The sequence below is a fragment of the Oncorhynchus mykiss genome, chromosome 6 (assembly GCF_057628025.1).
Source record: "Oncorhynchus mykiss isolate SJ-2025 chromosome 6, ASM5762802v1, whole genome shotgun sequence".
In the NCBI taxonomy this organism is placed as follows: domain Eukaryota; kingdom Metazoa; phylum Chordata; class Actinopteri; order Salmoniformes; family Salmonidae; genus Oncorhynchus; species Oncorhynchus mykiss.
The window spans coordinates 45621494-45635367 of record NC_143027.1 but is presented as its reverse complement, the minus strand read 5'-3'; the positions used below and the strand labels follow the sequence as shown (position 1 = coordinate 45635367).

At 41.4% G+C, this 13874-nt stretch overlaps 1 protein-coding gene across 2 annotated transcripts in view; it reads left to right on the top strand.

The window, feature by feature from the left end:
• Positions 1-5341, top strand: part of kremen1 (kringle containing transmembrane protein 1) — a 113502-nt gene extending 108161 nt beyond the window's left edge. The window contains exon 10 of one of the 2 annotated variants that reach the window (XM_021606619.3): positions 8-5341. In XM_021606619.3, the coding sequence (XP_021462294.1) occupies positions 8-167 (160 nt within the window). In that variant the 3' untranslated portion in view covers positions 168-5341. The remainder of the gene's footprint in view (positions 1-7) is intronic. The other variant, XM_021606620.3, reaches the window with a different exon arrangement.
• Positions 5342-13874: the final 8533 nt, after the last annotated feature.

The following is a 13874-nucleotide window of genomic DNA, read 5'->3' as shown; positions in this document are numbered from 1 at the left end:
TTTCCAGGTCTCCCAACATCCCGACCAGCAGTGGTTCAGAGAGTTGCAGCGTGCAGAGTGCTGCGTCCGAGCCCTGGATCATCTTCTACCGGCCCTCCACCATCTCCCTCTTCAAGAAGAAGCTAAAGAACCACCATGGAGACCTCAGCCCTCTGGTGGGCAACTAGCGAACTGCAGTCTGGTCTACTAACATCATCACCATCATGTACCAGGGCCTAGCGTACCAGAGCTAGTTATAGAGCTAGCCCCTCTACCAATGAGACTCTATGGGGTACTGAGCTACAAAGCTAACATAATCACTAATGACTGATTCACTGACTCACTGAGTGACTACTACCAAATGGCCCAAGAGCCAAGTCCCTAAAGGGGATCCAGACAGGGCTGTCTGTGTCTGCTGTGTACAAGGCAGGAGAGGAGGGCAGCTATACAGTGTGAGGTGGATGTTTTACTGTAGGGAACTCATCTTCTATGGGTTCCACTTCCATTGTCCATGGATGTCTGAGAGCATTGCAGTCCTCCTCTAGAGACAAGGGTTGGCTGGGGCCAAAGCAAGCAGTTTCCATAGGACTCCTCCAGAATGCAGGCCTTTCATTGTAACTGTGTGCCGGTGGGGCACAAAATGTCTGACAATCTCTCCAAATTCGCTAACCTGCGAACAACTGAGGGAGCCATGCATATATTCCCTATCATAGGTGTAGGTGTCTCACAGAACAAGGTGTTGGATCACAAGGTGTTGGTGTTGGATCACAAGGGGTCAGAGCAATGCCTAGATTCAATCAGATCAAGCGTTAAACAGCAATATCTGATGTTTTGGTGGTGTCAGAGGTGTAACTGTTGGAGCAGTCAAATCGGTTAGCAGGTGCTCTTGATCATTGTCACAAAGCCACACCCGCAGCTCACGTTAGAAGTTCAGAACGAGAAAATGTAGGCTGTCTAGAAATAATGACACTCAAATTAAAAATCGTTAGACGAAGAAAGCGTCATCGAGGTGTAGATTACAACTCACATTCCAGTGTTCGAACTTGTAGAGAGGGCTACTTGGGATTTCTCTTAATGCGACTCCGCGCAGCCAATGGCAAAGTCCGCTTTAGGTATAATGCCAGGAGCCACTTGTGGATTTGAATGTTCTAAAGCAGTTCCACCACCGACACTGCTATCTCTTCCACAACGCCTCTGGAGGAAACTGTATCAAGAGTCTCTTCCATGGCCACTGGTGGATGAGGGATGTGGTTTCATGAAACAACTGCCGTTCAAAAGAGTGTTTGAAATGCTCAGAGGTTCTCTCTCATCCGCTCAGCTGTGGTTCTTATCTTTCTGGTTGAACTATGTTTAAGTGCCTTAAGGATCTTAAAGAAGCCTGCTATGGCTTCTTTCCCTCTCCCCTCCCCCTCCCCCCCCTTCTCACTGTCTTTGAGTCTATTGCTTGTGGTTCCACACCCTATGAGAGACTATGTCGATGGGATTTACTGTAGCGTGGGCGAGACTTGGGAAAAAGGTTTGCTTCATTTTTGTATCTTTTTCTTTCTGTGTGCTCTTATGCGTAGTCTTCTTGGACATTACCGAACATATTGCTATCGTTATGTTGCCATTTGATTACAAGGAGGGGGTAAATTGTGTTGTATATTGCGTAATTCAATGTGGGGGATGATGATGATGACATATGTCCTGCTCTTTCATTTTGTGTCTCGGCAAAGCAATGGCAAAATCCTTCAAAGTCGTTTTTGTACTTACTCATCAACTGCTACTTAGCTCGGAGGTTGGAGCACATTTTTTTCCCCCCCTGTCTTCAGCAGCAGATTCATTCCCACATTCAGAGGGCTCACGAGACCCAAACAACCTCTCTCAACTTACAGCTAAAGCACAAATAATATGGAATGAGTGAATGAAACTACTCGTGATGGTCCACTGTGGAAGGCAAACGACTGTTGCAGTCCGGCGTGTTTCTGTGAGCATTGAGGACACGTTATAAGTTAACAATGCATTAATGTGCCCCTTGAATACAGCAGGTTGGAATTCCATAAAGAGAGGTTGAACCATCGATGAAATATATGTTAATATATATTACATTATACTGTATATGTATAATAATGTTAGAATTCTATTTCTATGGCTTTGTTTTTCCCAACAATCTCAAACCCAGTGAAAGCTGATTCATCTGGTCCAAACGTCAATGCACTTACATTTGCCTCTACTTGTATGGTGACAGATAAATAATACTGAAATCCAGTTTGGCTCTTATTTGCTCTCGAAACCAAAACCGTTTGAAACTGATGATAGGAGATTTGCAAAGTGCAAACTTGACATTGAGAGCACTTGCAACAAAAGATTAGATAGGTAGATTACATTTTAGGTAGTGTAACTTGGTCAAAAAATACTTTAATTTCACCTCATTTTAACATTCTGTCATAAACAGCACATGTTCAACTACATAAAACAACATGTTTTCCCACCCCAAGGGGTATTTTTGTTTTACTATTGTAAGTACCAATAAAGTACCATTAAAGTAACAGAGTTGTATATACACTAGATGATACTCTCCATTTTGGCACTCCCCCACTTTTGTAAAAAAAATATATATTTTGGAAGCTATGGAAATGCATTTATTAACATCTACATTTGTTTTTGTCACATTTATTATTATTTTAATTTGACATAAAATTATGTTTGCTAAACATAAAAATTCCAAATGAATAAATAAATAAAAACATTTTCCTTAAAGTATCATTTTTTAGAAAGCACTAATGTTACTGTCCCCACTAAAACAACACAAATACTTAAATACATGAAATGTTATCTTTGAAACATTTAAATGAAATACTGTAGAATTCCATTCATTCCTATGGAGGACTGCTTTTCTGAGGAGTGCCAATATGGCCGACTGGTGGCTTCAAAGCCTTTGCATTTTTCCGATACATAGCATCAGCAATCCAGTTTCTATACTTCATTGACTGTAACAGTGTTGAAGTTTCCATCTTAAATCAGCCATGCTTTTGATGGCTCGTGACAGCTTGTTGTGTGCAACAGGCCAAAAAGAGTTGACCCAGCTCACCTGCTTTTACACTATGATGTGACTTGAAATTGGAATAGTTCAATTGGAATAGCTTCACTAAATTAAAATGAGATTTCAGTTCACGTAACAGGGTTGACCTTAAAATGAGGGGCAGACGTATATTATTCACTAATCACAATTAAATAAATAACAATCTTCAGAAATAACTCTGTCAAAGCAAGGACATAATTAGGGCTTTACAATGATGGTGAAAACGTAATGACATTTTGTGGTTAAGTGGGTTCAAATCTTCCTACAAGTCAGAACAACATGACAAAAGCTCAGATTTTTTTCATTCATTTCAACAAAAATCTGATTTATTGAATTGTCGATGTGGTTTATATTAAAGGGCACTTCATTTAATATAACAGGCTTTTAAAATTCAATATTGGCGCGCAATTTCTACTTAAAACATCAAAGGGACCAGTGGCTGTGTCCCAAATGGCACCCTATTCCCAACTATATGTAGTGCACTACTTTTGACCAGATTCACATTGGAATAAGGTTTAGGATTTATCGTAGGTGTGACTTAATGAAAGGGCCTTGAACTTTTCTTCTTCTCAACTCTAATGTTTGTCTGCTGGGTGACCTAATGTTGTATTTTGGCTGTCTGCTCATCTGTTACTCATGTTAATTATCGCAGTACAAGTTATGATCAGTGCAGTTTGTGCTTAGAGAAAGGGAGACTGTGTGTGTGTGTGTGTGTGTGTGTGTGTGTGTGTGTGTGTGTGTGTGTGTGTGTGTGTGTGTGTGTGTGCGTGTGTGCGTGCGTGCGTGCGTGTGCACGTTTTACTATTTTTGTGAGTACCAGAAGTCCTCACAAGAATAGTAAACAAGAAATTCAGAGAAGTCCTCACTTGTAAAAAGGCTATTTTTGGTTTAGGGTTAGAATTACAGGTTTGGGTTAGGAATTAGGTTTAGGGTTATGGGTTAAGGTTAGGGATTAGGGAAAATAGGATTTTGTATGGGAATCAATTGTTGGTCTCCAAAAAGTCCTCACAAGTATAGTATAGGAAGACATAGAGTGAGCTCCAAAACCTTTGGGACAGTGACACATTGTTTGTTGTTTTGGCTCTGTACTCCAGCACTTTGGATTTGAAATGAGGTTAAAGTGCAGACTGTCAGCTTTAATTTGAGGGTATTTTTGTGAATCGTTTAGAAATTACAGCACTTTTTTTTTTACATAGTCCCCCTATTTTAAGGGACAAAAAGTATTGGGACAAATTCACTTATGTGTATTAAAGTGAAGTATTTGGTCCCATATTCATAGCATGCAATGACTACATCAAGCTTGTGACTCTACACATTTGTTGGATGCATTTGCTCTTTGTTTTTGTTGTTTCAGATTATTTTGTGCACAATAGAAATTCATGGTAAATAATGTATAAATAATGTATCAATGTCATTTTGGAGTCACTGTTATTGTAAATAAGACTAGAATATGCTTCTAAACACTTCTACATTAATGTGGATGCTACCATGATTACAGATCATCCTGAATGAATCGTGAATAAGGATGAGTGAGAAAGTTACAGATGCACAAAGGATGAGTGAGAAAGTTACAGATGCACAAAACCCCAGGACATAACCTCTCACCATTACAATAACAGTGAAGGTTAGTATTTTTTTTTTTGGGGGGGGGGGGGTATAATATTTGATCACCTGATATGGATGAAAATACCCTCAGATTAAAGCTGACACTCTGCACTTTAACTTCATAGTTATTTGTATCATTTCAAATCCGAAGGGCTGGAGTAGAGAGCCAAAAGAATAACACGTGTCCCAATACTTTTGGAGCTCTCTCTCTCTTTCTCTCTCTGTGTGTGTGTGTGTGTGTGTGTGTGTGTGTGTGTGTGTGTGTGTGTTTGTGTGCGTGCGTGCGTGCGTGCGTGCACGCGCGTCGTGTTTGGATAGCCTGGTGAATAATAATACCAACTCCATTTTCTCCCATGTCAACGGGACAATTCCATGGTACCTCCATATAATAATAGAAACTGTCTTCTCTTTTCTCTATCTGCGACTCATTCAAAATGTTACTCGACACTCTTGTCATGATAACAAGATGAGCCGCTCTGTGTGATGTGGAGACCAATGGGTTTTGGGGGAATACAAAATATTGTTTTCATGAAAATTGTAAATAAATTAGTGAAATTGTAATTTATACAGTAAATTATTATTATTTTGTATGTGAATGGGATATAATCTATGTTTTGTATAAGTTAAGTATCTTTGCAGTTTTATTTAAGTGAATGTGTCCTGGTTGCTAAATAAATTCTGTATGCATGTTTCTTATTCCTGTGTCCAGCCGTGATTAGTTGACTTCGGTCTGTCATATCAATATCAGCACACAAAACCTACCCTACACATTTTCAGAATACATTATTATGGATATTCACATGTACAGTGTGAATACATGTGAACCACCAGTATCCCTGCACATTGATATAGTACTGGTACTGACCTTTATAGCATTCGATACTGGTGTGTTTCTATTTCATGTGTGTTTTTTTTTTCTTCATTTGAAGTGACCCAGTAATTGATTCCCTGCTCTTCTTTTAGTTTACATGTTTACCTTTGATATTGTTGAGGAAAAGCTTGCAAGTAAGCATTTCACTGTACTGTTTACACCTGTTGTATCCTGTGCATGTGACAAATACACTTTGATTGATTTTGAGGTGAGAAAATAGAATAATATCTAACAGTAGAGATGAAAAGGGGAATTGTTGTTTATACACATAGAGAAAAGTATACTATTATACTGTAGTAGTACTGAAGTAAAGGTACTAGTACAGTGGATAAACATTATAGTCACAAACATGTTTTGAGAAGTAGTACACATGAAGTACCTATTTTTATCCATGTCCCACAACTCTACAACTTGAACTAACGATCCACCGTGCCTCCACAAAGCATCCATAGTCCTTTTGGGCCACTTCAGTCAGTGCTTGAAAAGACTGCACGGAGGGTAATTCAAGCCCTATTTTTCTCCAAAGCAGCTTAATCCTTATCGTATGTCTGAAATGACTGCCAGACTCTCTCTTGCTATCTCTCTGTAGATGCATAGAGACAGAGTGGTGGGTCTTCGGAGCAGACCTCAAATACTACTCTAAATCATTTCAAATAATTTTGCTAAACCGGATTGAGCTAGCCTATTGTATTGCAACAATAGAGAAGCCCCAAAAGTGAAAACCAAGCAAATGCGGCACACCTGGCACACCAGGCAGGCTAGGGCAAACGCTCAAAGTATTTAAAATATTTTAAATCCCATGTGAACCCAGGTATGGGAATGGGGGTGCCATGTTTGACCCATTGTCAGTCATGCAACCTGCAGATTTGGAAGAGTATGAGGTCAGAGATTTAATTGGAGCCGCATAAAAAGTAAAAACAGGAACGGATATATTATGATCTAAAACATTTGTGTCTGTATGGGTATCTTTCTTCTTCAACTGGACTAGTGAAGAGGGCAAGAGGCTCTAGTTAACTTAACTCAACAGGACTTGTAATTTGTCAAATACAATTGCACACAGAAAAAATATATATTTTGAAGCAAGACTTACACTGTCACTGCATATCTAGTTTGAATCCGACAGGACACACATTTAGAACAGGTAATTAACTTAAAGTGAGGCAGATCGTTACGTTTTTTTAAGGAAAATATGATGTTTAACATGACCATGGGTCAGGATATGTTAACATTGTGGTGCCTCACCCATGCGATAGATAGCCTAGCAGTTAGAACGTTGTGCTAGTAACAGAAAGGTTGCAGGCTCGATTCCCTGAGCCAACCAGGTGAAAAATCTGCCGATGTGCCCTTGAGCAAGGCACTTAACCATAATTGCTGGATAAGTGTCTGCTAACATGTAAAACAAATAACTGTGGTGAAGAGTTGACCTGAATGTTTATTACTTTGAAATACTGTCATCTTGCCCCCTCTACTGGTGGCATGAATTTCTGCTCCATACCAGTTTACAACTATAGGCTTAGAAGAATGGAAGAATGAAGACAGCAGCACACTCTACTCATAACTCAGAATAGCATGGGGGTCTGTGCCACTGACCTCTCATGGAGACAGAGATAATGAGAGAGACTTGCTCTGTGAAGAAGGGAAGGAGATAGAGAGAGACAGATAAACATAGTCTTTTGCTACCACACGCACACAGACTACATGACACCTCGCCTTGCATCAACCCTGACTGCTCTTTTCACTCCCCTGGTCCACTGGTGCTGCCTAGCTATTGTTAGGCTGTAACACTAGTCCTGTGACTCTAACTTACCCCTCTCTCTCGCTGTATATGTGACACAGAGACGTAGGAGGACTTTTTCTCCCTTCTCTCTCCACAGAGCCAGTGTGTTTCCACCATCCACTAGGTCCTTATGAGATGGCCATGCAGGCCATGGCCATGGCCCTGTCCCCTGTTCCTTCCATCACCTTCCCTGTAGCAGAGGCCATGAGAACAGACTGGTGCCAGCTTCTCCCTCCGAACATGAGACTTAGCCTCTAATTAACACAACAATAGAGACAATGGAACCAGGTGTCTGGTTACCACAGAAAAGAGAAAAGGTTTGGTCCCAATCGATGAACAGGCAGGAAAACTGCCACTTTCTACACTAAAAGAGAAAGAGGTAGAAGAAGTCAGAAACTGGAGTAGGATAAAACCACAAATAGGTGTGTGTGTGTGTGGTAGTGTGTGTGTGTGTGTGTGTGTGTGTGTGTGTGTGTGTGTGTGTGTGTGTGTGTGTGTGTGTGTGTGTGTGTGTGTGTGTGTGTGTGTGTGTGTGTGTGTGTGTGTGTGTGTGTGTGTGTGTGTGTGCGTGCGTGTGTGTGTGCAATGTGTTTACAGGTCTGTTTATTTTCAGTTTTGTGAAATTGGAGCAAATTATCGAACATAAAACATAAAACAAACATTGGTGTTGAGCACTAACTTACTTATTATATAATCGTGCTGAAATTGCATCAAAATGAGGAAGATATAATTTTACGTATTTAACTCAAATGAGAATCAAGCTTGCAAGTAAGCATTTCACTGTACTGTTTACACCTGTTGTATCCTGTGCATGTGACAAATCAACTTTGATTGATTTTGAGGTGAGAAAATAGAATAATCTCTGACAGTAGAGATGGAAAGGGAATTGTTGTTTATACACAGAGAAAAGTATACTATTATACTGTAGTAGTACTGAAGTAAAGGTACTAGTACAGTGGATAAACGTTATAGTCACAAACAGTTTAGAGAAGTCGTACACATGTCATGATTTGACCTCATTTTCTCAGAGTTCCCAGTTGTCATGTGGTACTTTTAAAAAATATGCCAGTTTCCAACTTGGGTCGGATGACCATTCAAAACACATTTGAGTTCCCAGTTGTCTTGAACGCAATTTCCGAGTTCCCAGTTACTTTTAAAGCGGCATGAGATTCACCATGGCGGCCTGAAAGATGGCGGAAGCGGACGCTGATTGGAATATAGTAGTGTACAGTGCTGAGAATGTATCTTGTAAGAGTATGGTTTGTTAAAGAGGAGCAGCTGATCGGATTCCCGATCTTGAAGAATACATTTGAGATATTCAAAATGGTGGAGAGAGTGCTGGGTAAACAAAGACCTCCTTCATTCCTGTCATTATTGAAAGAGATTGTGATATCTCACATCTCAAAATAGGGCTACTTAAAACTTTGGAATTTTGGATGAAAAGCGTGCCCAAATTAAACTTCCTGCTACTCGGGCCCAGAATATATGATATGCAACGTTTTCAAAACTGTTAAAATAGTGTCTGTGAGTATAACAGAACTGATTTGTCAGGCGAAAACCTGAGAAAAATCCATTTAGGAAGTAGGATTTTTTCTTATTTTTTAGTTTTCTATTCAATGCCATTACAGTATCCATTGACTTAGGACTCAAATTGCAATTCCCATGCCTTCCACTAGATGTCAACAGTCTTTAGAATTGGTTTCAGGCTTGTATTCTGAAAAATGATGGAGTAAGAGCAGTCAGAATGAGTGGACCCTGCCATGTCACAGAGCTTTTTCATGCGCGCGACCGAGAGAGTGCCTTTCTTGTTTACATTTTATATTAACAACGTTATTGTCCGGGAGAAATATTATCGATTATTTAGGCTAAAAGCAACCTGAGGATTGAATATAAACATTGTTTGACATGTTTCTATGAACTTTACGGACACAATTTTGATTTTTTTGTCTGCCTGTTGTGACTGCGTTTGAGCCTGTAGATTACTGAAGAAAACACGAGAACAAAACTGAGGTTTTTGGATATAAAGAGAGACTTTATCGAACAAAAGGAACATTTATTGAGTAAATGAATGTCTTCTGAGTGCATACATATGAAGATCATCAAAGGTAAGGGATTCATTTTATCTATATTTCTGACTTGTGTAACTCTTCTACTTGGCTGGTTACTGTTTGTAATGATTTGTCCGCTGGGCGACGTTCTCAAATAATCTTAAGGTATGCTTTCGCCGTAAAGCATTTTTGAAATCTAACACAGTGGTTGGATTCACAAGAAGCTCATATTTAAACCTATGTAAAATACTTGTATGTTTTCTGAAATTTTATAAGGAGTATTTCTGTATTTGAATTTGACGCTCTGCAATCTCACTGGATGTTGGCCAGGTGGGACGCTATAGCATCCCACATACCCTAGTGAGGTTAATGTTAGATCCCTCACTTCCAAGGCAGTTATAGTCAATGAACTAATCACGGATCATAATCTTGATGTGATTGGCCTGACTGAAACATGGCTTAAGCCTGATGAATTTACTGTGTTAAATGAGACCTCTCCTCCTGGTTACACTAGAGACCATATCCCCAGCGCATCCCGCAAAGGCAGAGGTGTTGCTAACATTTACGATGGGAAAAAAAATGACTGTCTTTTGGTCTTTTGAGCTTCTAGTCATGAAATCTATGCAACCTACTCAATTACTTTTTATAGCTTCTGTTTACAGGCCTCCTGGGCCGTATACAGCGTTCCTCGCTGAGTTCCCTGAATTCCTATCGGACCTTATAGTCATGGCAGATAATATTCACATTTTTGGTGACTTTAATATTCACATGGAAAAGTTCACAGACCCACTCCAAAAGGCTTTCAGAGCCATCATCAACTAAGTGGGTTTTGTCCTCCTGGACTATCAGACCACCATACTCACTGCCACAGTCATACTCTGGACCTAGTTTTGTCTCGTGGAATAAATATTGTGGATCTTAATGTTTTTCCTCATAATCCTGGACTATCAGACCACCATTTTATTACGTTTGCAATCGCAACAAATAATCTGCTCAGACCCCAACCAAGGATCATCAAAAGCCGTGCTATAAATTCTCGGACAACTCAAAGATTCCTAGATGCCCTTCCAGACTCCCTCCACCTACCCAAGGAAGTCAGAGTACAACAATCGGTTAATCACCTAACTGAGGAACTTAATTTAACCTTGCTTAATACCCTAGATGCAGTCCTAAAAACAAAAAAACATTTGTCATAAGCAACTAGCTCCCTGGTATACAGAAAATACCCGAGCCCTGAAGCAAGCTTCCAGAAAATTGGAATGGAAATGGCGCTACACCAAACTGAATGTCTTCCGATTAGCTTGGAAAGACAGTACCGTGCAGTATTGAAGAGCCCTCACTGCTGCTCGATCATCCTATTTTTGATACTGTCGCAAAGCTAACTAAAAAGCAGCATTCCCCAAGAGAGGATGGCTTTCACTTCAGCAGTGATAAATTCATTAACTTCTTTGAGGAAAAGATCATGATCATTTGAAAGCAAACTACGGACTCCTCTTTAAATCTGGGTATTTCTCCAATGCTCAGTTGTCCTGAGTCTGCACAACACTGCCAGGACCTAGGATCAAAGGAGATACTCAAGTTTTTTAATATTATATCTCTTGACACATTGATGAAAATAGTCATGGCCTCTAAACCTTCAAGCTGCATACCGGACCCTATTCCAACTAAACTACTGAAAGAGCTGCTTCCTGTGCTTGGCCCTCCTATGTTGAACATAATAAACGGCTCCCTATCCACCGGATGTGTACCAAACTCACTAAAAGTTGCAGTAATAAAGCATCTCTTGAAAAAGCCAAACCTTGAACCAGAGAATTAAAAAAATATTGACCTATATCAAATCTCCCATTCTTCGCAAAATGTTTTGAAAAAGCTGTTGTGCAGCAACTTACTGCCTTCCTGAAGACTAACAATGTATACGAAACGCTTCAGTCTGGTTTTAGACCCCATCATAGCACTGAGACTGCACTCGTGAAGGTGGTAAATTACCTTTTAAAGGCGTCAGACCAAGGCTCTGCATCTATCCTGGTGCTGCTAGACCTTAGTGCTGCTTTTGACACCATCGATCACCACATTCTTTTGGAGAGATTGGAAACCCAAATTGGTATACACGGACAGGTTCTGGCCTGGTTTAGATCTTACCTGTCAGAAAAATATCAGTTTGTCTCTGTGAATGGTTTGTCCTCTGACAAATCAACTGTAAATGTTGGTGTTCCTCAAGGTTCCGTTTTAGGACCACTAATGTTTTCACTGTATATTTTACCTCTTGGTGATGTCATTTTGAAACATAATGATAACTTTCACTGCTATGCGGAAGATACATAGCTGTACATTTCAATGAAACATGGTGAAGCAGCCAAATGGGCCCTCCCTGGAAGCCTGTGTTTCAGACATAAGGAAGTGGATGGTGGCAAATGTTTTACTTTTAAACTCGGACAAAACAGAGATGCTAGTTCAAAAATCAAATCAAATCAAATTTTATTTGTCACATACACATGGTTAGCAGATGTTAATGCGAGTGTAGCGAAATGCTTGTGCTTCTAGTTCCGACAATGCAGTAATAACAAGTAATCTAACTAACAATTCCAAAACTACTGTCTTGTACACAGTGTAAGGGGATAAAGAATATGTACATAAGGATATATGAATGAGTGATGGTACAGAGCAGCATAGGCAAGATACAGTAGATGGTATCGAGTACAGTATATACATATGAGATGAGTATGTAAACAAAGTGGCATAGTTAAAGTGGCTAGTGATACATGTATTACATAAGAATACAGTCGATGATATAGAGTACAGTATATACGTATGCATATGAGATGAATAATGTAGGGTAAGTAACATTATATAAGGTAGCATTGTTTAAAGTGGCTAGTGATATATTTACATCATTTCCCATCAATTCCCATTATTAAAGTGGCTGGAGTTGAGTCAGTGTCAGTGTGTTGGCAGCAGCCTCTCAATGTTAGTGGTGGCTGTTTAACAGTCTGATGGCCTTGAGATAGAAGCTGTTTTTCAGTCTCTCGGTCCCAGCTTTGATGCACCTGTACTGACCTCGCCTTCTGGATGATAGCGGGGTGAACAGGCAGTGGCTCGGGTGGTTGATGTCCTTGATGATCTTTATGGCCTTCCTGTGACATCGGGTGGTGTAGGTGTCCTGGAGGGCAGGTAGTTTGCCCCCGGTGATGCGTTGTGCAGACCTCACTACCCTCTGGAGAGCCTTACGGTTGAGGGCGGAGCAGTTGCCGTACCAGGCGGTGATACAGCCCGACAGGATGCTCTCGATTGTGCATCTGTAGAAGTTTGTGAGTGCTTTTGGTGACAAGCCGAATTTCTTCAGCCTCCTGAGGTTGAAGAGGCGCTGATGCACCTGTCTGTGTGAGTGGACCAATTCAGTTTGTCTGTGATGTGTATGCCGAGGAACTTAAAACTTGCTACCCTCTCCACTACTGTTCCATCGATGTGGATAGGGGGGTGTTCCCTCTGCTGTTTCCTGAAGTCCACAATCATCGCCTTAGTTTTGTTGACGTTGAGTGTGAGGTTATTTTCCTGACACCACACTCCGAGGGCCCTCACCTCCTCCCTGTAGGCCGTCTCGTCGTTGTTGGTAATCAAGCCTACCACTGTTGTGTCGTCCGCAAACTTGATGATTGAGTTGGAGGCGTGCGTGGCCACGCAGTCGTGGGTGAACAGGGAGTACAGGAGAGGGCTCAGAACGCACCCTTGTGGGGCCCCAGTGTTGAGGATCAGCGGGGAGGAGATGTTGTTGCCTACCCTCACCACCTGGGGGCGGCCCGTCAGGAAGTCCAGTACCCAGTTGCACAGGGCGGGGTCGAGACCCAGGGTCTCGAGCTTGATGACGAGCTTGGAGGGTACTATGGTGTTGAATGCCGAGCTGTAGTCGATGAACAGCATTCTCACATAGGTATTCCTCTTGTCCAGATGGGTTAGGGCAGTGTGCAGTGTGGTTGAGATTGCATCGTCTGTGGACCTATTTGGGCGGTAAGCAAATTGGAGTGGGTCTAGGGTGTCAGGTAGGGTGGAGGTGATATGGTCCTTGACTAGTCTCTCAAAGCACTTCATGATGACGGAAGTGAGTGCTACGGGGCGGTAGTCGTTTAGCTCAGTTACCTTAGCTTTCTTGGGAACAGGAACAGTGGTGGCCCTCTTGAAGCATGTGGGAACAGCAGACTGGTATAGGGATTGATTGAATATGTCCGTAAACACACCGGCCAGCTGGTCTGCGCATGCTCTGAGGGCGCGGCTGGGGATGCCGTCTGGGCCTGCAGCCTTGCGAGGGTTAACACGTTTAAATGTCTTACTCACCTCACCTGCAGTGAAGGAGAGACCGCATGTTTTCGTTGCAGGCCGTTTTCGTTGCAGGCCGTGTCAGTGGCACTGTATTGTCCTCAAAGCTGGCAAAAAAGTTATTTAGTCTGCCTGGGAGCAGGACATCCTGGTCCGTGCTGGGCTGGATTTCTTCCTGTAGTCCGTGATTGACTGTAGACCCTGCCACATGCCTCTTGTGTCTGA